We start from the raw sequence: 25668 nt of genomic DNA, 5'->3' as shown, positions 1-25668 counted from the left end.
AGCACCAGATGGCGCTGTTCTTGACACTCTCGAAGCTTTGAATCTTTTCCCGAAACAGTCAGGGTAAAGCCTCACTGCTTCATGAGGCTTCATTTCCACATCCCTAGTATTAGATACAACACCTCAAGCAGCAAGAAAAGCCGCTCTCTCACTGCTGCTGATACTCCGACATGAATGTACACATTCTACACAACAAGCTGCTTCTTCTTCGGCTGTTGTCTTGATTACACCAACATGCCCGAGGACACTGCCTTCTAGCGTCTGCATGTGTAATTGCACATTGACGCAGACAACAGCGCAGAAGTATAAATGCTAACGACGGCGTAGGCTACGGCGTACACTACGGCGTACACTCGACGCAGAAGTATAAATGCTAACGACGGCGTAGGCTACGGCGTACACTACGGCGTACACTCGACGCAGAAGTATAAATTGGCCTTAACCCTTTAAAGGTCACGGGTATACTTTGGCCGTCCGCACACCCCGTCCGCGCGCAGCCCAAATTTCGAGACGCGCGGACAATCCGCGTGCAACAGCGCATGCGCCAGCAGTACAGAAGAGTCCACTAGGTGGCAACACGCACAGTATTGAGCGCAGTGTTCAGCCGTCGAAGAAGAGTGTGCAAAGACCGGTTTAAAAACAACACGCTTGAAAAAAAGAGAGCATTTTTGCTGGAACGCGGGCGGCCGGAGTATGCCCGGGCCTTCATGCGAACGGTGCACGAACGCAGACGGCCGGGCCTAAACAAGGCTTTAAGCTGTTTAATTCTACATTGATCGTGCTTTAGGTTTTAGCATAGTGGTCAAAATGGGGCGGCTAAAGTGTGCATTTCCTGGATGCCCGAACCGTGAGAATCGACCAAGTAAACGTAAAAGTGCTTTATCAAATCCGCGAAATGAAAGGCTCACATTTCACTATTTCCCATGGAAAGATTCTGAACGACTGAATCTATGGCTGCTGGCTGTCCATCGGGATGTTGATTTACCGCTTCGATACGTAAAGCATTTGAAGTTGTGCGGTGCACATTTTTCACCAGATGACTTCAAATCAGGTCACACTCGAAAACGTCTGAAATCAACAGCTGTGCCCAGCCTGTTTTTACAAAACAAAGAGGTGAGTTGAATCGTCATGGGGAGATCGTTAAGGGATAACGTTAAAGCAACGATACAGCAATGTAGTATATGATTTCACTTTTTTTTTTTAATGTTATAATGCTTTGGATGATCATGTAAAGTACATACGAGTTAATATAGTAACATGAGACTACGAATGATTCATCACAGCCCAGTCAGGAGGACTCCCAGTCAGTAGTCCCTACACGGGACCCTCGTTCAGCAGGCCCATTACGGCCCAACCAGAACCCACAGTCAAGATGGCCACCTCTTACCAGTGTCCTACCAGACGTTAGTGATGGAAGTGAAAAAACAGTCACAGAAGAATTAATTTCGCCAGCATATTTAGCTGGTGTACCCCAGTCAACCCCAGTTAAACCACATAGCATCCAAAGTTCACGAGAACATGAGCGTGCAGTTTTACCAATACTTCTGTTGGTGCTATCAAGTCCACATACAGCTGAACAGCATTCATGTCCATCAACAAATGGAACATACTATGCCACCTCTGCCGCAAAGCCCTATCAAAGAGTAAGTGTACTTTATATAACTATCTGTAACTTTGTGTAACTATCCTTATTTTGTATTTGATATAAATCACATCAGATTCAATACAATGTCAAGTCAATACAATGTAAATTGGCAAGTTATATACTATTTTTTTTTTTCATAGTACTAATTCAAACCCTATCATTTTCAATTCATTACTTTCCATCATGTAGGTTGAACAAACACATGATGAAGACTCGTCAGAAGATCTCAATCTAGATGTCAACATGCTGTCCCTGGATCCTCCATCTGACAAGAAGGACCAAAGTTTTGTTCCCCTAAGTTCTACCTCAACATCAACCCCAACTACAGAGGAAGATGAAGACAATGGTAAATACAAAGAAAGGAAATGGATGGTCAATGAGTCCAGTTTGATGGAGCTGTTCAGCCGATGTAATCATTGTGGAGCATCAGTCATCGAGACAAAAAAAAATATTTGTGGTAGCCTTATACAAGTTAACTGGGAATGTTCAAACGGTCATCAAGGAAAATGGAACTCGTGTGATGAAATCAGAGGAATGCCAGTTAACAACCTTCTTGTGGCTGCGTGTACTCTGTTCACCGGGGCAACATACACAGACATTGATGATTGGGCTGCCTTGCTCAACCTCCAAATCCCAAAGAAAACTTCCTTCTACGCTATACAGTCCTCTTATTTAATCCCTGTAGTAGATATTGTGTACAAGGAAAAACAAGAGCAAATGCTGGAAGGCTTGCGGATGCAGAACATTCTGCAAAAAGGAGTGCATTTGTCAGGGGATGCGAGATCTGACAGGTAAGTGTAAATGTGAAATGCATGTATTATTAAAAGATACTGGAAACATTTTGAGCTGTGGTAAGATTATTTAATTTTCATCTGATCATTTTTGCAGCCTGGGATTTTCAGCAAAATACTGTACATACAGTTTAATGGATGATTCCACCAGTCAGGTAGTCGACTTCGAGTTGGTGCAGGTCAGTGTACATGTTGATTTTTTGCAACATTTTATGGACATGGTGGTTTAACTTCTTTTTTTTTTTTTTTACTTAATGCTTGAATTTATATTGTTGTTGTTGTTTTTTTAATATGACCATAAGATATTCAGTCATAAGCAGGAAACACAATTGAAGATGTAATTCTATATATATATATATATATATAATTTATTTATTTTGTACTTTTATAAAAATAAAGGTTACAGAAGCATCAAGTTCTGTTGCAATGGAGCCCATAGGCTTTAGGAGAGGTCTAAACTCTATTTTGGAAAAGGGAATTGACATAAAAGTCGTGACTACGGACCGATCGCCGTCTATACGAAAGTTGATGAGGGTTGATTATCCCCAAATTCACCATGAGTTCGATATCTGGCATGTAGTGAAGGGTATGTACATCTTGCATTACTAAAACTCTTTTACGTGTGTATGCATATATTTATTTAATTTCTATAGCAGCACAAAATTGTTGCTATGTGTAAAGATGTTGATATAAATGTATTATGACTTTCGTTTGCATGCATTATGGTGATTATTATGTCCCAACCTCATAATGTGTAATACATATATTTCATTTTTTTTAAGGGTTCTTCAAAAAATTACTGTCAGTTTCCAAAAAAAAAGAGAACAATGACCTCCAACCTTGGATTAAAAGTATATGCAACCATTTGTGGTATGCATGGGCATCCTGCAGCGGCGACCCCAATGTATGTTATGAAATATCTTAACGTACATCTGATATCGACAACACCTTTTCAAAATTTACATTGTAATTTGTTTTACACAGGTATTGACGGAGAAGTGGAAATCACTTCTCCATCACATTTGTGGAGTACACAGTTGGGAAGAAGATGGACAGCAACATCAGTGTGCCCATGATGACCTCACTCCTGACCAGCAGAGAAGAAAACGTTGGATACGAAAGGACTCTCCAGCGTTTCGGACACTGTCTTCTTTGGTTTTGCATGTAAATCTCCTGAAGGACCTGAGGCAAATGGCGTTATTCAAGCATACAGGCAAGTTACAAGAATGTACTACAAGAATGTATTTGAGTTCATGTGGAAAGCTTAACATTATAAAATGTATCCATTTGTTTTTTCAGGCAGTCTTGAGGGGTACCATTCTGTTCTTTCGAAATATTGTCGGAAGAACCTACACTTTCGTCACTCCTCGATGACAGCTCGTACTCAGCTTGCTGTCCTAGATCACAATGAAAATGTACACCGTCAACCGGCCACAACCACCTCTGGTAAGTAGTCAGCAACATAAGTGCTGATTCCACCACAGAATGCACAGTGCACGCACACATAAATAATTATTGCCCTCTGAATATTTATTATGCTTTTATAGGTGTTCCACGATACAACGTCGTCTATCCCAAGCAAACAAAAGAGTGGCTGGCAAGGAAAATCTATGAACCCACTACACAAAATTTCAGGGATGAACTAGTTCATAAAGTGCTGCAGCGGCGCAGTGACCCCACTGTAGTTTTCAAGGACCCAACCTCTCAAATTTCTTTTCCTGAAATACCTTGCAATATTGCAACAAAACCCAAACCAGACAAGGAAGCAGCTGTTGCAAAACATGTCGAGGTTTAAAAAATAAATGATTGACAATCATACAGTAATAGTTATTGTGAATTTTTTTTTTTGTATTATATTTTTCTTTTTTGTGAAATGCCATCTGCACATGCATGTTTATGTAAAAATTTGAGTAAAAACAATTTGATTTATTATAGTGATGGTAAAGCCATAATCTGACCAAAATTGTCCTAGCAGCTTCGACATAACCTGTTTGGTATACTGTAACAAATGTACAAAAGCCTTTTTCGGTTTATTTTTATTATAACAACTAAAACAAACACATTACTAATAATGATAAATAAAAGCTGTTGAAAAGGTATATCGTTGTGCAGTTCTTTTGTTTAAATTAGTCTGAATGTTGTAGAAATCTGCTGACATATTTACGAATGATGTTTGATGTAAAGCACGATCAATGTAGAATTCAACAGCTTAGATATGGCGCGTCTTCCTCTGTTTGTAAAAAAAAATCTCCTCCTCGCTTCTGAGTCATGTGTCTGAACGCTGGATCTGCGTCATATTCTTGCGCATGCGTCTTGGTGCTTCGTGAGTTCACGTCCGAGGCCTATCCGGAAGACAAGAACTTGTAGAATAAAGTCGTTATTATTATTATTATTTTATTTTTTATTTTTTTCGCACAAAAACTATTCTCGTCGCTTCGTAAAATTATTGTAGAGCCACTGTAGTGAGATGGACTTTGTAACAACGTTTTTAGCGCCTTTTATGGGTCTTGTGAGTGTGAATGTACTGAATGCCAATTGAGGCCTATCTGAGGCCTTTCTCAGCCATCAGCTTTCAACAAAAATATCTTCATAAGGTCTTTCGGGTGAGTAATTAATGACATAATTTTCATTTTTGGGTGAACTAACCCTTTAATAATATTCTAATTTTCTGAGATACTGAATAGTTGTCAGTTATATTCATCAAAATTAAAAGAAATAAACATTTGAAATGTATCAGTCTGTGTGTAATGAATGAATATAATTCTAATTCACTTTTTGAATGCAATTGGTGAAATAACTTTTTGATGATATTCTAATTATATGACCAGCACCTGTATATACCGATCAGGCATAACATGACCTAATATTGTGTTGGTCCCCCTTTTGCTGCCAAAACAGGCCATCAAGACATGGACTCCACTATATCCCTGAAGGTGTGCTGTGGTATCTGGCACCAAGATGTTAGCAGCAGATCCTTTAAGTCCTGTAAGTTGCGAGGTGGGCCTCCATGGATCTGACTTGTTTGTTCAGCACATCCCACAGATGCTCGATTGGATAGGTCTCTTTGGAATTTGGAGGCCAAGTCAACACCTCAAACTCATTGTGCTCCTCAAATCATTCCTGAACCATTTTTGCTTTGTGGCAGGGCACATTATCCTGCTGAAAGAGGCCACAGCCACCAGGGAATAGCGTTTCCATGAAAGGGTGTACATGGTCTGCAACAATTCTTAGGTAGGTGGTACGTGTCAAAGTAACATCCACATGGATGGCAGGACACAAGGTTTCCCAGCAGAACATTGCCCAAAGCATCACACTGCCTCCGCCGGCTTGCCTTCTTCCCATAGTGCGTCCTGGTGCCATGTGTTCTCTAGGTAACGCGATGCACACGCACCCGGCCATCCACGTAATTTAAAAGAAAACGCGATTCATCAGACCAGGCCATTGCTCCAAGGTCAAGTTCTGATACTAACTAGTTCTGTTGACGCTTTTGGGCGGTGGACAGGGGTTAGCATAGGCACCCTGACTAGTCTGTGGTTATGCAACCCCATACGCAACAAACTGAGATGCACTGTGTATTCTGACACCTTTCTATCAGAACCAGCATTAAGTTCTGGAGCAATTTGAGCTACAGTAGCTCGTCTGTTTGATCGGACCACACAGGCCAGCCTTTGCTCCCCATGTGCATCAATGAGCCTTGGCCGCCCATGACCCATGTCACCGGTTCACCACTGTTCCTTCCTTGGACCACTTTTGATAGATACTGACCACTGCAGACCGGGAACACCCCACAAGAGCTGCCGTTTTGGAGATGCTCTGAGCCAGTTGTCTAGCCATCACAATTTGGCCCTTGTCAAACTCAAATCCTTACACTTGCCCTTTTTTTTCCTGCTTCTAACACATTAACTTTGAGGACAAAATGTTCACTTGCTGCCTAATATATCCCATGATGAAGAGATAATCAGTGTTATTCACTTCACCGGTCATAATGTTATGCCTGATCGGTGTATATGAAATTAATGTCATGTAAATATAGAACATACATAAACAAAAAACAGACAGACATTCTGCCAGAAAGGAATGATTTTAATTATGCTGTAAACACGTTTTATTCCATTATTACAAAACCTGCAGTTGTGCTGTACCACAATCTTTAAAAACATTAAACGCAAACAATTTAACATTAAATATTACTACCTAAGCTTAGACCTTTGTATATATCACAATTTCGACATTAAAACCTGCAGAAATAGTGAAAGTGCTCTAAAAATAAAAAACTGAATGCCTCAAAGTTAGCATGCACAATCAAGTGTCTTTTACCATAAATGTACAAAAAAGACCAGAAACTATAGCAAAAAAACAGGTTCAACAAAGATTATATCAAACAATATCAAATCAATGGAGCAAAAAAATCTAGTTTTTTTTTCTGATTGCCCATGGTGATTAAAGAAGGCTATGAAAGATCAGAAGGCATATTATTGAACTTGTGGACAGACGTGCATACAGTGAGTGAGTGACAGTGTGTGTGTATTTGTGTAAAAGGACAAAGAGAGATGGCTAGTGCTAACAATAATTTTGCGTCTCAGAAGATTTGTGTGAGTGACAGAGAGAAAGTGAGAGAATTAATTTAAAGGAATAGGATTGCTACATCAATCCTGTAGCAGTCGAGGTCAGGGCTCTTTTAGCACAATGGAGAAGCTATGACATGTCTTCAAGAGTCTGCTTTGTGAGCCTGTCCATGACTGGCTGGAGGGAAGATTGTAGTGTGTGTGTGTGTGTGTGTGTGTGTGTGTGTGTGTGTGTGTGTGTGTGTAATATAAAAGAGAAATACTGTGCTTTTTGCTCCTACAGCCATCCACAGCTGCAATACAGACACGTTCAATAAAAAAACGACAAGTTTTATTACCCCCAAAAGCAGAGCCAAAGGTTTGTGCGAATCAATCAGAGAGCTCCAGATGCACTGTGCAGTGAGAAAGCAAACAGAATGCTAATTAGTGAAGATGAAGCTGTAAACACGTCATCACTATTAAATTCTCATTTTGTCCCTGTTTTATCACAGCCCCAGCCTTGACCATAAAGCCTAAAGGCCTGTTCACACCAAGTCCAATGTGAATAATGTCATGAAATTATAAAATAATCACAAAAGTACCTACTGACAATCTCTGATAATCCCACAACTACTGTCAACTTCTTTTTCTTAAACCACATACCAACATTTCACTGAATCTCTACCATATTGTTCAATGTCATGGTTTGTTTTGTTAAATGTTTTCATACATTTTTACTGGGGCTTTTTATAAATAAAATGTTCAGAAGCAAAATATTTTCACACTAAAACAAATCATAATCAGTCCAATGCCAAATTTTTGTTAGGGTGTGTTCACACTTGTAGTTCGGTTCGCTTGGTTTGTTTGGTCCTAGAAAAAAAAAAAGTAGTCCAGGTCCGCTTAGCATTCAGAATGGCATCACCAGACCTAAAGGCATAGGGATACATTCACAACCTGATTAGGCTGTTATGCTGTATTACCTGTTTTGAAACGGTTCTTACCGAACATCCAAAACAGTGCTGTGTGCTAGGACAAATGCACTCGTTGTATGCGTGTAGCCTACATATGATGGTATTTTGACCATCTGAGAACTTGTGAAGAGCTTGTAAAATGTGTAAAGGGGTCAAAACAGCTGCAGGAATCCCTCCGTCACACACACAAATGATCTGCTGCGAGGAGATGCGGTTCTGATGCTTGTACCGAGCTGTGATGGGCAAACTCTATGACAAAAAAAAAAAACGATATGTGTGAGTATTCTGTCCTTTATATGGTCTCATCTTCCTGTTTTTGGTTCGTTTAGATGTCTTTGGTCCATGTTGCGTTCATATCATTCGAACCACACCAGAGTTTGTTTGGAAGTGGACCGAGACCCATCTTTTTAGTGGTCCCGGTCCGCTTGTTTGGTGCGCACCAGGGTTTGGATGGCAGCATTCACACATGCTCAGAGGAACCGCACTAACACAGCAATCGCACCAGAGTTCATTTAAATCGAACCAAACATGCCAAGTGTGAACACACCCTTAGTCTCTAGCTTTGAAAATTTCAGATCATCATAGTATGGTATTTTTGTGATTGTGGATTTGATTTTGTCATGCAGAATGCGTAATTTGATTTTTCAGAATGCATTTCTAAATTCTTGTGAATAGACTTGTGAATAGACCGTGACACTTCACCAAAGGACTTTCTAAACCCAGACATTTTTCTAAACACAACTATAACCCCATCTCCGGTCTCAAACATGGCAACATATTTGTTTTGGCTATTCACTTATAACAGCCTCCCTAAAACTACGCCCTCTCTAGGCCGTGCTTCTCCACGGAGGATCTCCAGAAATCCCAACTTTGTCAGAAATTCCATCCGTAATCCATCTGTAGGCTGGACCTCGCAGAATACACCCTGTGAACCTGATGAAGAAATACTCTGTTATCAGGGCTAATATCTTGTATAAAAGGCTTTATATCACAATCAGTGTTAGCGCACCGTTAGCTTTGAGGGCCGTTAGCAAGGCTGTGAGGAGACTACGACTGACGCTACAGTCTACCAATTCAGGAAGAGCCTCAAGCCTGAGCTGAGATGGGAAATGATATAGCAGGGAGTCTGGGTAGTCCTGTTCTTCATGGAAAAACAGCAGTGCCTCCTAGGGTTTTGGAGGAGAGTGCAATTCAAACCATTTTAGGATTAGATGGTTACTACTGCACCATTTGAAAGTACTAGGATTTAATTGTGTCTAAAGTGTACTTTTGTGTTTAGCTGTAGCTCTGACCTTTGTTGCTGTATGTCCACTGGCTCCATGGGGGCGTGAAGGATATTTGTCCCTCATAGCAGGTAGCCAGGTGGCCTGACATCGTTTGGCAAAGGAGCGGACATCCAGAATGCCCACAGCACACCCACATACACCTAGTTCATCCTCCAGAACTAAGCTGTACTCTGGGCATAAGGCCAGAGACGCACCCAGACACCTGAAACACAAAACAGGCTGATATTTCTCATATACCTCAACTGATTTTTTTAGGACTGACAACAAATATAACCTCCTTTTTCAGCTATTTTCTCTGTCTTCCATCCATCCATCCATCCATCCATCTGTTCAAAAGCTTAAGGATAATGCGATTTTTTTTGTTGTTGTTGAAAGAAGTCGCCCACCAAGGCTGCATTTATTTTATCAAACATACAGTAAAAACAGTAATATTGTAAAACATGATTACAATTAAATTAACTGTTTTGCAGTTTAATATTTTTTTCAATGTAATTTATACCTGTGATGGCAAAGCTTCATTTTCAGCAGCCCTTACTCCAGTCTTCAGTGTCACTTGAAATAAGATGTACATTATAAATGTCTTTAATGTCACTTTTGATCAAGCCTTGATTGTTTCCTAGATTGTCTCCTTGGTTACTTATTACATTCAGCTGTCGATCATTAGTTCCCTTGTTAAGTCTGTGTATAAGTAAGTACTCCCTATTTTGTTCAGTTCTTTGTCTGTAATTGTCAGTATTTAATGTGGTAATCATTTGTGTTCTTGTGAGATTCTCCTGCGTAACTCTATTTTGGGGATTAAAGTATTATTGGACTGAATTTCTGTGTTCTCGTTTTGAATGGCATCACCACGCGTGACAGAATTACCGACCTTTAAAAGAAGCAAAAATATGGACTGTCTCATGCAAGATGGACAATTGCTGGAGGAATATGTGGAGAGCTATCTTCAACTTTACAATGAGGTGCGCTGGGACGATGAGACCCTGAAAGAGCTCTTCTAGAGCAGAATAGACGATATCCTCGGGCACATGTTGCTGTTAGGGGAGCATCACTGTCCTTTTGCCGAGTTTGTGGATTACACCTTGTGGATATGCGGTCCGAATCCTCCCTCACCATGGGAGTCGTCGAGAACGACGCCACCATCATCTCCGACTCCCAGGCATATATTCCATCGCCAGAAGTCTTCTCTCTACCCGCTCCATAAAGTAGAAGTCGTCTCAGCTCGGAGTGTCCCAGTAAAGCAGAAAGATCTCCCGCAACGGACCCATGCCCAGAGTTAGAGGCAGCCACAGAGTTTACCCCGGAGCCAGAGCAGGTCGCCGCACCGGTCCCGAGGCTAGAGCCGATCGCCAGATCCAGGGAGGAGTCAAGTCAGGTGAGACAGTTCTACTGATGAACCAGTTGAGCGCCACAGAGCTTGTCCCTCTCCAGCCCACTACACTCTACATCATAGATGACCAGATCCCACCCAATATCCTGCCCACCCCATTCTCACCGTCCTCTCCGCTGACTATGTCTAATTCCCCAGACTTACCTGCCCCGCTGGTGTCTTGTAGCTCCTCGGCTCCGCCCTCGCCGCTGATTACCGCCGGCCTCCTGGCCCATTTCTCCACCTCGACCTATCAGCCCTTCGGCTCCAACTGACACCCAAACTCCGCCCAGGAAGACCATCAGGGCTCCGCCTTGGCTCCTCCCTCTACCAGTTCCGCCGTGGTATTTGTGGGCTCCTCCTGTCTCCTGTCCTTCTCCACCCTCTCCTCGCACTCCTCCTATACTCCCTCCCTTCACCGATGACTTGTGCATACGGCGCAATGACGCACCTTGCAGGAGGGGGGAGTACTATCAGGATTATGTTTTGTTTAGTTGTCTTTTCATTCCTATGTGTTTGTTTCTTGTGCTTCATTTCAGTTTAGCTTAGATTTTTTCCTAGTTTGTCTCCAGCTGACGATCATTAATTCCCTTGTTACCTCTGTATATAAGTATTCCCTGTTTTGTTCAGTTCTTTGTCTGTGATTGTCAGTATTTAATGTGGTAAGCGTTTGTATTCTTGTGAGATTCTCCTGCGTAACTATTTTGTGGATTAAAGTATTATTGGACTGAATTCCTGTGTTCTTGTTTTGGATGGTATCACCACACGTGACATATATAAAGTAATTTTTATTTCCTAATTATATATTGTGTTTTAATCAATGTAGTAAGTCATAATTTTGATCAAATAAATATTAAATGGCTTATGTGTGAATTGTGATTTCTAATTCATTTAAAAATGGAAATTTGAAAAGCTTTTTTTTTAATCTCAGGAAACAATGACCGCAATTAGATGATATAGTTTCTTACTCAAATGGAGGTATCTATTGAACAAAAAAGAAAACAGAACATTTTATATGGGGGCTGTGATATGCTTGAGAGCAATTCTTGCCTGTCCCCAATGAAGTCTGGATGGGAGATGGCAGTGTCCTGGCTCCCTTTACCCCTCTGATGCAACTGATGCACCAATCTGTACAGCTCTACCTAAAGTTTTGTGAAGAAAACATCAACAATAAGCGTCATAAATGTATAATGAGGTGTGCATCAGTGGGTTAACAAGTATGCTTGAGTTACCTTGTCTTTTTGCTGGAATGGCCGTATGTTGTAAAGCCGAGAGGTGGGGAACAGAGGGGGAGGGTGACTGAATAGCTCACTGCTGGTCCCCACAGGCAGAAGCATCTGATTCACACCAACAACAGAGAAAGAAAGAAAAAAAACAAGAATGATACCGTAAAGATCAAGTAGACTGTAAAGAAACTATGCCAAATTAATCTGGCAATTTATCCTAATTTAATGACATTCAGAACTGGTTTTTAAACTGAATCATTAATTATATCATTCCCACCTGCACCTCTCCAGACAGCCCCCCTTTAAACACCCATGGCTCCGCCTCCACCCCATGTAGCTCCGCCCCTGAGGAAGCACCGCACCCTGTGAACAATCCCAAAGTGTCAATCCACTGCAAGAATCACTTTTATGCATCTTATTTAAATACCACTGTTCAGTAATTTGAGGTTAGTCAAATTTTGTTAATGTTTTTAAATGATGTCAGCTTCAGAAAACTAAGCAGAAATGAATATGCTACAGTATATATTAAGTGCATGTTTGACACTCACAGTGGAAGCAGTTCTTCCAAGAGCCTAGTGGATAACCTTCACTCAGTATACGACCCTCTGTGAAAGGAAATATGCTTGTGAAAAGATGGGAGATGAGGGTGGGAAATTGGAGGGAAGTGCGAGCTACAGGACACAATTCAATGGTGATTCACACTCAAAAGTCAAAGAGTTCATTTACTTTTTATTAATTCCATGGCAGAAAAATATCTACATGACAAGACAAGATCCTTTCTTATTAATCATCCATACTACAATCTCTCTCTCACCTAGCCAGCAGATGAAGGCCTTGGCCACCAGCATGGTGTTTCTCAGGTCCCAAATGTAAGGGTAAAGGTCGTAGAGAACAGCCCTATTGATGCTGTTCACAACAGCACTGTGCAGTAATGCCACATCATCACACGCGGACAGAAAACGGCCCGCACGGGCCCGCCAGTCCTCTACCTGAGAGAGCAAGAGAAACATTAACAACAGAAAACAGAATGCACAACTCATACCATATTGAAGGCAATTATTTAAATAAATAATTGGGGTTGTCAAGCACATTAAACACATATTATGAGCAACATCCATGTTGAATCATTACAAAAATTTCAGTAGCATCCAAAAACAGATCGAATGACATATGAATCAATATTTAATAAAAAAATATGTTTTCACCTTCTGTGGCGAGGCCTTCTTGCCATTGCCATTGACACTGACGCAGTGACAATTGACTTTGAGCCACGTGAGATCCTGCAGCAGATTCTGAGCGGGTGGTCCGTGTTCATGTGGCAGGTAGTACAGGCCAACCAGCAGCCGGACCTGGGCCTCGCTGAGAGGAGCCCTCCCAGAACAAAGTCCCCTTCTAGAGCTCTTTTCATGGCTGGAGCTCCTAGAGACCTGGTTTTCCCCAGCTTTCAGATCCTGGCTCATAACCGGGTCTGCTGGGATTTCATCGCTAGCAAGAGCCCCTGTGCTCTGGGAAGAGGTTATGGGACATTTGAGCTGGGCTTCACGTTGATTGTCTGAGCTATCGGAGGACTTTGATTTAACAGAGAGTATTGAGGGCTTGAGGTCTGTTGGCCTCACCTGGCGTCCTAAACGGAAGATTTCAGAAACTGGTGAGAAATCACTGGACTAAAGATCAGGTTCATGTCAGAGATTCTTTGTGACCAGTGGAGGACTAGACATGCCACTTGAAAATAAACTGAAGAAATCAATGATCAGTGTATTGATTCTAATATCAGTGTTGGTATCTAAAAGACAAACTATTAAAAATAGTTTTCGTTAATTGAAATAAAGCTGAAATAAAACAAAATAGAAATACTCTATGAAAAACTATGACAATTCGAAATATTAATTTGGAAACTATCTGAAATACGTTGAAATGTAAAAATTACTAAAACCTATATATAAATTAAAGCTAAATAGAAAAATATTTTTAAGAAATAACAAAAACACATAACAAAATGAAAAATATAAGAATGAAAGCTAATTTAAAATATTAAAAATACAATAATAGTATATAAAAAATACTAAAATAACACTGTCAAAAATCAATATGATATAATATTTTTTATTATTACATTTTCTTAAATAATAAAGAAAAACTAAAAAAATTAAATGTACATAAATGTACATTTTAAAGATGTTTAATTGTTTAAAATGTATTTAAATGTAACAATTAATATTACAGTGATTTATTATTATAAATATTTTATTATTATTACTGGTAACGTGATTTTTGTTTTATTTAGTATTTTATTGTTACAATAACTTCATCTTTAAAAATGAATTGAACAGCTAAACTACTAACAAAAAAAACATTTTATTCCTACTGAATACACATGTGCATTAAACTCAGATGTGATTAATAATTTTAATGGTAAAGTGTCTTTTTTTCAATGTCTATCCCAGTTGAATGTGCAGTGACAACTATCAACCATTTCTAGATCAATTTCCTCAAAGAGTGTAAAAACTGTGCCAAGGTGGATGTTGTACCAGGCTGTAGAGGAAGGCTGAGTTCCTTGATCCAGTCTTGCAGGGCGGCTGACAACGCTCTATCCACACTATAGGCCTCTTCATCACCTACAGAGGTCACACTGTGTCAGCAAGGGGCAGAATGTTCCTTTATACACTTCATTTTAATTTTTTACATTTATGCAATTGGCTGATGCTTTTATCCAAAACAACTTACATTGCATTCAAGATGTACATTTTATCATTTATACATTCTCTGGGAATCAATCTCAAAGCCTTGACATTGCTATACTCATACTATAATATCTGAGCTTCTCTCTGTTCTAACCCCCCTAACTAGCCCCATTCTGCTCTCACCTTTGCCCTCTTCCTTCACTTCTTTATACCAGCTTCCCAAGGTATGCAGCGGAATGAAGTTGGCTTCAAACTCGCAATTTGGATTTAGCAGCAAACCCCTCAGGTGGGCCCTTAGTCCGGGGGGCCGGCCCTTAAAAGGCCCCAGGAAGACACGTCGTGAGTCATAATCATTAGCATGGAGGTTGTCCCAAATGAGTGGTGGCCGTCGAAGCACCATCTGGACCTCTGCTAGTGATTCTGCACTCAGTTCCCTTGATATCACCTTATTTCCTACAGGAGAGTGAAGGCAAAATATGTAAATGTTAAAAATGTGGTTACGTTTACTATGGTTATAGTTACATTAGCTATGTTTCCATCCACCTATTTTTATACTAATTTTGGGACATTGAATAAAAAAATGGATGGAAATGCCAAGATACGCATCAATTAAAAAAAAAAGCATAAAAAAACCCATTTTAAAAATAGTGAAAAATTGTTTAATCCAATAAGAAGACATGCTTATGGGAACACGTTCACTGAATAAATCCCTCAACGCACAACAAAAAAACTCATATGACTTTGCCTCAACAGAGGATGTTATTGGATAACTGGACTAACCAGTGGACCAATGGATCTCATCGCACACCATTTCAAATGTTGGTTTCCAAAGTCAAAGTCTGTCATGAACATGTTTTGGTTTAATTCCCTCGTAGAAGGGTCTCAATTGTGTGACGAAAAAAAGTGACAATTTTGTTCTGTTGAACACATGGGATGGAACACAAATGTCTCTTACCGGTCCAAATGACAGAGATACCAGGGAGAAGATCCTCCCCAATTGTCAGCATGTAGGGAGACTTTGACACGCTAGGAGTGCACAGAGAACTACAGTACTCTAGAGAGAAAAGAAAAAACAGCACAGTACTGTTTTGGGGGAAATGTAAGGAAAGACAGATAATGTTGATGGGGTTTTAAGACAGGAAGAGCTGTATTTCTTTTCTTTTTAAGGTATCATTAAGTAAATTTGTCGCTCCATTAAAATGATTTTGATATATTTATGTATCAGCCTACCAGTGGGACAGAAAAGGAAGACAGGTGGTTCCCCCAGGAAACGGAAGACCTCATTGGCCACGGTGACCTGGGCGTGAGCGAATGAGGAAAAGGCCTCTGTATCTGACTGGCACATGGAGTGATCAATGTCATCAAATAGGAGGGCAAAAGCCTGACAGCCCAGGTCTGACACCTAGTTATGAAATCAAAGAGAACAATACATTCATGATCTTTAAATTGGTCAAACAGCAGTACAATTGTGAAGATGCTAAAGATGGAAAAATATTAACATGAAATAAACTGTAAAAAATAAATATGTCTTTAAAAAAACTGAAATGATACAGAGGCAGAAAACAAGTGCATTTGTTTACCTGTCTGAGTTTGCGTTTGAGCAGTGTGAGGTCACAAGAGCTCGAGAAGACGATGTCCTGACCCGGAGAAAGAGCGTATACAAATGTCAGACCCCTCGACTCTGCCTCACACACCAGAGCTTTCAATTGAGCTGGACAGTGAGAGAAAGATGGAGAGAGAATGAGAAAGTGAATGTGAAAGTTTCCAGGTGTGATACGGCCCTAAAAAACATTGACAGAAATGTACTGTCAGTGTCTTGGATAAAGGCTAGCATGCCAAATATGACATCTTTATGAAAAAGGAATCGCACTATATTATTGCAATACTAATTATTCATTACAATAAACACCAGAACAAATATATCATGTTTTATTATGGTTATTTTTTATACATTGTATTATTTATATATACTGTAAGCCCTGTAAGGTGGTGCCGATCGGTCTGGGCCGAGAGATGCCGTTCAGTCTGAACAGAGAAACCGTGATTTCCCGGAAACAAAGGACTTTCCCAAAGATTACCATTTGAACACTTCCCCAAATACACAACAGCCCCACCCGAGACACATGACACTGAGACACACACACACACCACACATTCACACCCTGCACAGCGCCCTCAGTATAACTCACTCTCACCCACACTGAAAACTCATTCAAAATCTATGCAACGTTAAATGTGTACAATGTGTAACTATGCATGTTTAGTATAATTTGAAACGTATCGGTGCGTCTGGTAAAATGGTCTCATTCTCCTAATCATTATACAAACCTCCAAGAAGTTATGTAAGTTGATAAAAAATTCTATGTCTCACCAGAAGGTGACCCCCCACAGATCATCTACTCAAGTGCTTCCTGTATGTAAATAAGTGCCCTCCTTTACAGATGTCTAGAACCCATTCAAACACAGATCCTGATTGCCCATTTGTGACCCCCTTGAATGAGGGACAAAAATCTAATTATAATCTCAAACACCACCATTTGTGGATTTATTGGATTATCTGGGTATTTAAGGGAAGGTGATACAAGAATCGGGGAGTCTGTATTGAGATTTCCCACACTGCTTGTGTGTAGTTTTTCATGACCAGGTAAAGATTTCTAGAATCCTTGATTCTTGAATTATTGTTTTTGTATATGATTGATTGATGCTTTTTTACTCTTTGAGTTGACTTTTGATTGATGTTTCTTACCTGGTTAATAAATCATTACGTTTAAACTTACTGCAACGCATTTTGTGTTATTAACTCAGTATTTCATGTTGTAGACCATAACAGTATATGCTCAGGTTAGTTTAACACGGACTAAGACACGGTTTTGGTGAAGCTTAAAGAGCACACCGGATTGATGTCCTAGAGCTCCGACATATAGGCTACGTATAGCTACTTGGACTGTACTTGGACTTGATAGGCTAAACAAGTCTTTCCGTTTAGAACAATAATAAATTGTTAGACCAATCTAAATAGGGCAACCTCAATTCCTGATTATTGTAATATTGTTCTAATTAACGTAGGCCTATACGTGGGAAACCACGGCATGATTATAGAAAGTTATCATTAGAATTAGCAAGTTGGTCGCTTGATTCTGTGATAATGGTCATGGCCACTGATTAGACGCAGTTTTGCATTAATTAAATGAATTCAGATCTAAGGGAACTGAATAAAAATATTCTGGAATTATCAACGTATTGCACGGGCGTCCAGAATATCAGTGTGTCGCCTCTGCCTCGATGACCAAGACTGACCAGTCCGTAACAGAGATCGTAAACCCGGCCGGTGCGAAACTCAAAACCGTTACTGGAATCTTGAATACTGAGTATAACATAAGATAAACGATTTAAATTGAAAGACAAAATATAAATCTAAAGTTAATGGTTTACAAAATCATTTAACCCCTTTTCATTTAATGGAGTCAGATGAAACAACAAGGTAAATACATATAAAGGAATGTGTTTAAATTAAAAGGAAAGAAACACCTTCTCCCTGCCATTGGACGCCGAGAATTGGACCAGTGGGCGGGGTTTTACAGCCCCATACTTCAACATACCCTCTTCCTCTGCTGAATAAACTTCCCTCCACAGTAACCTGTGCTTCAGATCATCTTTAGGACCATACAGATATGTGTTCAAACCCCACATCTGCATCCTGAAAGGGAGAAAATGCACAATAAGAAAAATAATTGTCTAAGGAGAGAGCAAGACACCGCAGGGAGATAGAGAGAGAGACAGGCAGAAAATAGAGACATCCATTGATCTTGCATCATTAATAATATAAGGCTCACATTTCCTGCAGTGAATGAGTTTAACAACAGCATAGGGTCGATTCCTTTGCAGAGGGGAAAAAAGTGAATGGTCTGTCCCTTTATGAATTTCATTCTTTATGTAAAGAAGAATAATTTATCTGCAGTGCAATATTTTATTGTTATTTTAATACAGTAATTTCAATACCATACCAATGTCATCTAAACAAATATTGTAGGAAGAGCATGATTACTGCACATGATATTACTTTGAAGGTCACATTAAAACTGGGGAACTTCTTACCATGCCTTCATTGTTTATTTTTGCTATTTTTTATTTAATTAGTTAAACCCAAATCTTAAAAATCTGCAAAAATAATAATACAATAAAATATTTAATTTGAAAAAAACTATGACAATCAATACAATGAATTGAACAATAAATAGTTATTAAAAATATCAAATGATTGTATACTTGGTAACAAGCATGTTAGTTATGAGCATGCTTAAGATGAAATATGACATACTAAATGTGAAGAAAATAAATACAAAATAAGGTTCATAATCTAAATTATCGATGAAAAAAAAAAGTTAAAATATCAATATTTTAATTATGCATCCTTTACAATCAAGCCCTACATTTGCCAAAATTATTATTTTGTTATTATTTAATTCCACTTAGCGAACATAAAATGCCACCTATTACATAAAATGAAACTGCTAACTATTAATGAATCATTACATATTCACCTACCATATAGAATGTGTGTCTGTTTGTTCTCTCATGAGAAAAGCAGACTCCCTAAATAGACTGAGGCTGAGCAAGTGATTGTCTAAAATATTAAAGAACCTCCCCAAATGTTAACCTCAAGCAAACGTGTGTGCACAATCTCACACACGCACACACAAAGCTAATTTTGGGTCTCTCGCTCTCCAACCTATTTAAAATGCTAATGCAGAGATAGAATCTATCATTCTCTCATTTCCCCCTTTTCCACCCCACTTCCTTTTCCTCCTCCTTCTATTCATTCATCTACTGCATCAGCACAATCGCTCTGCTCTCACTCAAGCGTGTTAAAGTTCTCACCCCCCTTCTTTGGCCTGCACTATTAATCTTTTCATCCAGGGCTGAGTTTGGACCAATGCCTCCGCTTGTCTGTGTGTGTGTGTGGATACCCTCTTGCTTCTCTCCTTTCTTCCTGTTCAGATCGACTCCCATGCATTAATTTCTGTCACTGATCAGAACCACAACACAGATATGAACATATATGTACATGAGCCAATTTTGGGACATTTGGTGGAACTGTCGCTTGCCCTTGTAAATCATTAATATTTTACGTAGTAAGCCATTGTTTTAAAAAACGTGTTTCTATGAAGATGTCATGGAATTAAACAGCTGTATTGCCATAAAATGTTCACATTCGGTTTAAGATATTAAGAAGCTCTACTAAGCTACTAAGTTTAGCAAATCAAACACGGATCTGCCAGTCCATGCCAGCTCACTGGATAAAGTGTGAGTTTGTTCATTATGTTGCAGCAGAGAGAGAAAAACTGCTTTATGACTGGAGGGGAGCAGGGACACAGGACAGCAGCATACAGTATGCCTGTTTTAGATGCTGGTGTGTTGGTGTCACCATCAGGCTTCTAGGAAGACTTCCTAGGTTAACTAGCTTGACCAACGGAGTTTTGCTGGCAAACATAATGGTTACCAGCTAGACTAGCACTTAACCAGATCAGAATAGAAAGGTATTTTCCGTAGGGATACCACCTCTCTGTTTACAATCTGTCACTTCTTTCTCTTTCCTTCAACCACTGTATGACATGTATTATCATATTAGCTCCAAGACTCACTGTATAACACATCAACAATAATTATGATACTAAATTATTATTATTATTATCATCATCATCATAAAATAATATATCACATAACAAAGGAGAAAGCATGAATCAAGCACAAGCAATTATTCATATTTTTAAGTTTAAGAATATAATATAATTTCAAATAAATGTAATCGTATTATTATCATTAGCATCTCATTTCTATTTTCTCGCTATAACGAAAAATGGACTTGTTCCTTGCCATTGGTTTCAGCATGGAGTATAAAGATGTGTGAAACTGTGGCTCAGTGGAGTCATACTGGCACCAGCCAATGTCCAGCCATTAGTCATAAAAAGCCATTTGTCTCTCTGCCCACACGCCTTTACACGTCTGCAACACACCAGCTGCTCTGTGCGGCCCCCTGGGCAGCATTACTGTACTGCTCTGATACCACCATGTTACCAACATGATCCGAATCAATATCGCGTATTACATTATATAACTCCAGTCCCGACCTATAAAGTGTAACATTTTATGTTCCTATAATACAAGTGCACCTAAAGAGCAATCATCATCCCATTTAACCACGTGTGTAGTCACTGATTCAGTACTCACCATTGAAATAGTCCCTTCCTTTGTTCCATTGACCAGGGTCTCCCATAGAAACCTAAGGAGTAGAGTATACAGATATATCACATAAAGACACACCTGATTTTTTTCTCTCCATTTACACAAGGCAGTATTCCATAACCTTAATAAAGCTTCAGTTTTTCTCTTCCACCTCCTCTTCACTGCAACCCACTCAAAACAGCCAGATTTTGGGCAGACTCTGTCTGAATTATGGGCTTGGCGCATCCATACCATACTGGAGCCATTATATAATACCGGCTAGTGTCATCACCAAGGGGTGAAGCAGTACAAGATTTTAAACACCAAGTTTTTTGTTTGATCACAAGTTGTCTGATCGCAAAGTCTATACATATACCCGGCTACTTTTACAGTGTTTTCTGTACAACATGTACCATGGCATGCCATGGCACTTCTTGAATTTGTTCTGAACACTGTGTGGCTGGTAGCAGGCACGTGCAGATGGGGGGGCTTTGGGTGCTCGAGCCCCTGCCCTTTTTCAAAATGAATCAAAAGTGCCCCTCTCAGACAAAAATCAATGATAATATCGTGGTCAATAAAACTAAATAAATGTGATTATTATAACATGATAATGTATACAATAGTAACGGACGGCTCAAAAATCGGACAATTTATTGAGGCGTTGCCATAACGCGTTGCTATGGGTTGCGTGCGTTTTGATTGACTGCTGATTTTCCACTGTTCGGAAACGGCTCTCGAGCCAAATATTGTCCTGACGTAAAGGAGAGTGTGTGGCCTCGCGGGAAAAAAAGTAAACCAATATATTTTTTTTCATCCATAATCAGAGCTAATGTGTTGATTTAATTACACATCTCTATATTATATATTTTAAAGTATTACACAATGCCCGTTTGTTAGTGTATATACACCAACCAATCGTGATCTGGCAAAGCAAGTTCAAATTCCATTGGGCGATGTGAAGCGGTAATTTTCTGTTCTTATTCATAAATCGGTTGAAAATTACATGGACAGACGAACTAACGTTTGTGGAACGATTTCCTGCGGTTTGTCTGATTTTATTAATTGCATCACTGACAAAATGGATTTTAACTGACAACAAACAAATCACTGTACAAAACCACATCAGCAAAAGTCGCATTAATGGTAAGTAGTGTTAAATTCACTTGTATTTATGTATATTGATACACCGTTTACTATTTCATGAAACTATCAAAGTTAACAAAACCCAAGTGCCACCGGCACCTACAGGTTACGTGAAAGGACTTTATTATATTAACGTTAACATTTTTTAATATTATGCAGCATTATGAAAGAAGTCTCTTATGTTCTTCAAGCCTGCATTTATTTGATAAAAAACAGCAATATTGTGAAATATATTAAAATAATGGTTTTCTATTTTAAAATGATTTAAAATATAATTTATTCCTGTGATCACAGCTGGATTTTCAGCATCAGCATCATTACTCCACTCTTCAGTGTCACATGATCATTCAGAAATCATTCTAATATGAGGATTTAATGTCAATGATGGAAACTGTGATACTCTTTTCAAGATTGTTGGATTAATAAAAAGTTAAAAAGAATATAATGTAATAATATTTCACAATATTAGGCTACTTTTTTTCTGTATTTTTGATTAAATAAATGCAGGCTTGATGTGCATATATTGCCCCTTTTTTACATTTGAGCCCCTGCCCCTGAAGAACTCTCTGCACGGCCCTGGCTGGTAGTTTCACATGTTGGTGAGGTGATCTCTTTCTGTCTAAGTGGGTAGTTCTTGGCCCGAATAAGCTGCTATGAGAAGCAGATTTTTGAAGGAAGCACAGACTGAAATCAAAGTATTTATAAAACTATGGTACATAGCATTAAAAAACGTTACATTCATATCCACATTTTCAATATGCATCCATCCTCAATACCTTTACTGAGAGCTGAATGCATTTTGAAACATTCCAAACTCTTTTGTAGCTGACAGTAGTTGTGTCCCAAATGACGCACTATGCACTTATGCACTATGTACGACATGGGCTTGTCATATTCCACACGTTGTTTTTTCCGTTAATTTCAGTGTGAACACACTACTTACACTATTTATACTTAAAAACGTTATAGAATAGTGCATAAGTATGCGAATTGGGACGCACCTAGTGTTTTGGACTACACATCATGTCGTTCTAGCATTCGATTTTGCTGCATTAGGAAAGACAGGCTGGTTATAATTTATTATTCATGTTGGCTGCCATGCTGATGGAAAAACATACCCAAAATATTTTCCTGCTTGATTTGCTTCAGTAATTATGAATATGATGTGACTGGCACTACTACATTGTGAACAATACGGTAACTTAACAGAAAATCATGATGTTATTGTTTATAATATATTATGCCTTGTAGTTGCATTTAACCGATTTGAGATGGGCGGTAATATAGTTTAAATTTTGGAACTGTAACTGAGGCCAGCTAGTGAGAGCTGTGCAGGTAAAACCTCACTCCCCTGATCTCAAGAGGCGTGCTAGCGACTGAACGAGAAGGTCGAGTAGGACCGGTTACATTTGGTGCCGTTGACCTGGGTGGCAGTGAGGTTTAGAGGGGTGAGTGTAATAGAGGCCAGCTAGTGAGAGCTGTACAGGTAAAACCTCACTTCCCAGTTCCCTGATCTCAAGAGGCATGCTGGAGGCTGTGGTCTTTAAAACCGTTGTTAGCGTGCCCGCCTCCCACGCCGGAGACTCCGGTTCGAATAAGATAAACAATCACATAGCCAAGATTTGCTATATAATATTCATCACTTTACGTAAGTGCACTGTATTTACTTATTTTAAACTGGATTTACTTATAGTAATTCATGTAAAGTATCACTAGCTTTGATGTTTTAGATCATAAATTCTGACTCCTCTCTTCCCTTCCACATGTTCTAGCAACAGTTCTGATACTGGATAATCATACCACTGTAGTCCTAAAGTTTGCAGCTATAAAACATAAGTGGGTCAGTAAGAAAAAACTACTGGAATCCCGCAGGGTGACATTTCCACTGGAGAGTCAATAATGTGACACTGAGCTACAAATAAAAGTATGGCCAATTAAAAGATGCACAACATGCATGTGTCTGTGTGTGTGCACTGTGGGTGGAGGTGGAGATGGAGAGATGCACAACAAGCGTGTGTGTGTGTGTGTGTGTGTGTGTGTGTGTGTGTGTGTGTGTGTGTGTGTGTGTGTGTGTGTGTGTGTGTGTGTGTGTGTGTGTGTGTGTGTGTGTGTGTGTGTGTGTGTGTGTGTGTGTGTGTGTGTGTGTGTGTGTGTGTGTGTGTGTGTGTGTGTGTGTGTGTGTTATGGTTTCTGGCCAGCTGCTTCCTATCTCACGTATAAATGTGGAAATAAATACCCAGGATGCGGCTTTGGAGGAATTGCATTGTACTAGCCCATTATAGCGTGGTGCTTATTTTTTCTTCCCGTAAACAATTGTAGTAAATAAGTATTTGAAGATATAGCCGCGCCAATTCACGTTAAACATACATTTTAAAGAGTACATCTTTATTTGGTAGTATTTGTGGCTCCCGGACAAGCATGTGTGCGTAAACTTACCCTCAACAACCCCGCATAAAAACTCGTGTCGTCCCTCCATCATCGCTATGATTGTCTATCAGGATGCTCAGGATGCGGATGCTTCAGTCTCTCCTCTCCTCCGTCATCCGGACTGAAGTCTTCAGCCGCGCATCCTCCCCTCCGACACACACAGAGCGCGTGAACTGAAACCGCAAGCCATGAAGAGAGAAAAGATTGCGTTTATGATTGCTGTTGCGTTCTTTTTTCAATATTCAAACATTTGCAAAACGTGGATGATTCTGAAGTAAGCTACATTAGATCGATTCTACCTCTGTCTATTCGCTGTGCATACGCGCATTGTTGCCAGATCTTTCAAGAGAAATAAGCGACCTTGTTTCAACAGTGGTTTGATTAAGAAAGAAAGAAAGAAAGAAAGAAAGAAAGAAAGAAAGAAAGAAAGAAAGAAAGAAAGAAAGAAAGAAAGAAAGAAAGAAAGAAAGAAAGAAAGAAAGAGCTATTAGTTGACCCAAAAATGACAATGTCATAATTTACCTACTTACCTTCAAATTGTTTCAAACCTGTATAACTTTCTTTGTTCTGCTGTAGGCTATACACAAAGCCAAATGAATATATTTGGAAGAATGTTGGCTAGATCTCGCCCCTATTGACCATATTAGGAAAAAAATACTATGGTAGGCCTAGTCATTATGGGGAGAGAGATCTGCTTGGTTACAAACAATCTTCCAAATATCTTCCTTTGCTACAACAGGACAGGTAGCTATTTTTACAGGTTTGGAACAACTAGCAGGTGAGTAAATGACGAAAGAATTGTCATTTTTGGGTGAATTATCCCTTTAAGTCGATTCTGATTGGCTGTGGGTGTTTTTAATTTATTTTTCATCTTCTGAAATCGTTTTGAAAGTGATTTCAACGACAATTATTGGGTGCGTCTCAATAAGGTCTTCAGTGGTCAGGGCACTCACTGATCAGGGACTCAGCCCATTGACTTATGTCCTGATCAGTGCCCTGAGTAGGCTACTAGGGAGCTGATTCAGACACCCATTGTTTCATCGTCCTTGGTGCCAACCAAACGGCCAAACACCGTTTGCAAAAACTAATTTCCGTCCGGGATATGGCACAATACCGCACCACTACCATATTGTAGTATATAATTTGCAGGATGTGAAACCATGTGAACCATTTTGCAGGATGTTGTAGGCTTATATAATTTGCGGGCGTCAGTCGCTATCAGTTTGGAGACTCCCGGGCCTTACGGGAGAGGTGGGACGTCTGTAATATCCCATATTAACGGGGGAAAACAAGTCCAAAGTTGTTTATAATATGCGGACATGGCAACACTGACTACCGGTAAAGCATTTTGCGCCACCAAGCGGTC

At 39.6% G+C, this 25668-nt stretch overlaps 2 protein-coding genes across 4 annotated transcripts; one reads left to right on the top strand and one right to left on the bottom strand.

Moving 5' to 3' along the window:
• The first annotated feature begins 263 nt into the window (after positions 1–263).
• Positions 264–5168, top strand: LOC307122698 (uncharacterized protein). 2 transcript variants are annotated; one of them, XM_079810868.1, is made up of 9 exons: positions 264–1113; positions 1284–1643; positions 1835–2436; positions 2534–2615; positions 2836–3022; positions 3219–3340; positions 3421–3649; positions 3736–3882; positions 3984–5168. In XM_079810868.1, exons 1-9 carry the CDS (start codon positions 808–810, stop codon positions 4229–4231), a joined length of 2283 nt encoding a protein of 760 aa, XP_079666994.1. In that variant the 5' UTR covers positions 264–807; the 3' UTR covers positions 4232–5168. The 2 variants fall into 2 exon arrangements, with proteins under 2 accessions (XP_079666994.1, XP_079666995.1); XM_079810869.1 differs by having other exon boundaries at positions 276–1113; positions 3421–3653; positions 3740–3882; positions 3984–4534.
• Positions 5169–6502: 1334 nt separating this feature from the next.
• Positions 6503–24637, bottom strand: LOC307143410 (protein O-GlcNAcase). 2 transcript variants are annotated; one of them, XM_079844949.1, is made up of 18 exons: positions 24602–24637; positions 24312–24475; positions 20739–20790; positions 18110–18207; positions 16091–16221; positions 15741–15912; positions 15466–15564; positions 14694–14963; positions 14358–14444; positions 13035–13453; positions 12644–12818; positions 12378–12434; positions 12107–12192; positions 11836–11940; positions 11654–11745; positions 9244–9439; positions 8961–9117; positions 6503–8884 (listed from the first exon to the last, which is right to left on the bottom strand). In XM_079844949.1, exons 2-18 carry the CDS (start codon positions 24352–24354, stop codon positions 8748–8750), a joined length of 2376 nt encoding a protein of 791 aa, XP_079701075.1. In that variant the 5' UTR covers positions 24355–24475; positions 24602–24637; the 3' UTR covers positions 6503–8747. The 2 variants fall into 2 exon arrangements, with proteins under 2 accessions (XP_079701075.1, XP_079701076.1); XM_079844950.1 differs by having other exon boundaries at positions 24312–24618.
• Positions 24638–25668: the final 1031 nt, after the last annotated feature.

This window comes from Gobio gobio, assembly GCF_949357685.1.
Source record: "Gobio gobio genome assembly, chromosome: 2".
In the NCBI taxonomy this organism is placed as follows: domain Eukaryota; kingdom Metazoa; phylum Chordata; class Actinopteri; order Cypriniformes; family Gobionidae; genus Gobio; species Gobio gobio.
Note: the sequence above shows the minus strand (reverse complement) of the source record. Positions and strands in the feature narration are given on the sequence as shown.

Coding starts and splice junctions, on each gene's coding strand:
- LOC307122698 (XM_079810868.1), top strand. CDS start 808: ATGGGGCGGCTAAAGTGTGCATTTCCTGGATGCCCGAACCGTGAGAAT. Junction 3,341..3,420: donor CCTGCAGCGGCGACCCCAAT/GTATGTTATGAA, acceptor TGTTTTACACAG/GTATTGACGGAGAAGTGGAA. Junction 3,883..3,983: donor ACCGGCCACAACCACCTCTG/GTAAGTAGTCAG, acceptor ATGCTTTTATAG/GTGTTCCACGATACAACGTC.
- LOC307143410 (XM_079844949.1), bottom strand. CDS start 24,354: ATGATGGAGGGACGACACGAGTTTTTATGCGGGGTTGTTGAGG. Junction 11,941..12,106: donor GGCTGTCTGGAGAGGTGCAG/GTGGGAATGATA, acceptor GGTGTGAATCAG/ATGCTTCTGCCTGTGGGGAC. Junction 11,746..11,835: donor CATTCCAGCAAAAAGACAAG/GTAACTCAAGCA, acceptor ACAAAACTTTAG/GTAGAGCTGTACAGATTGGT.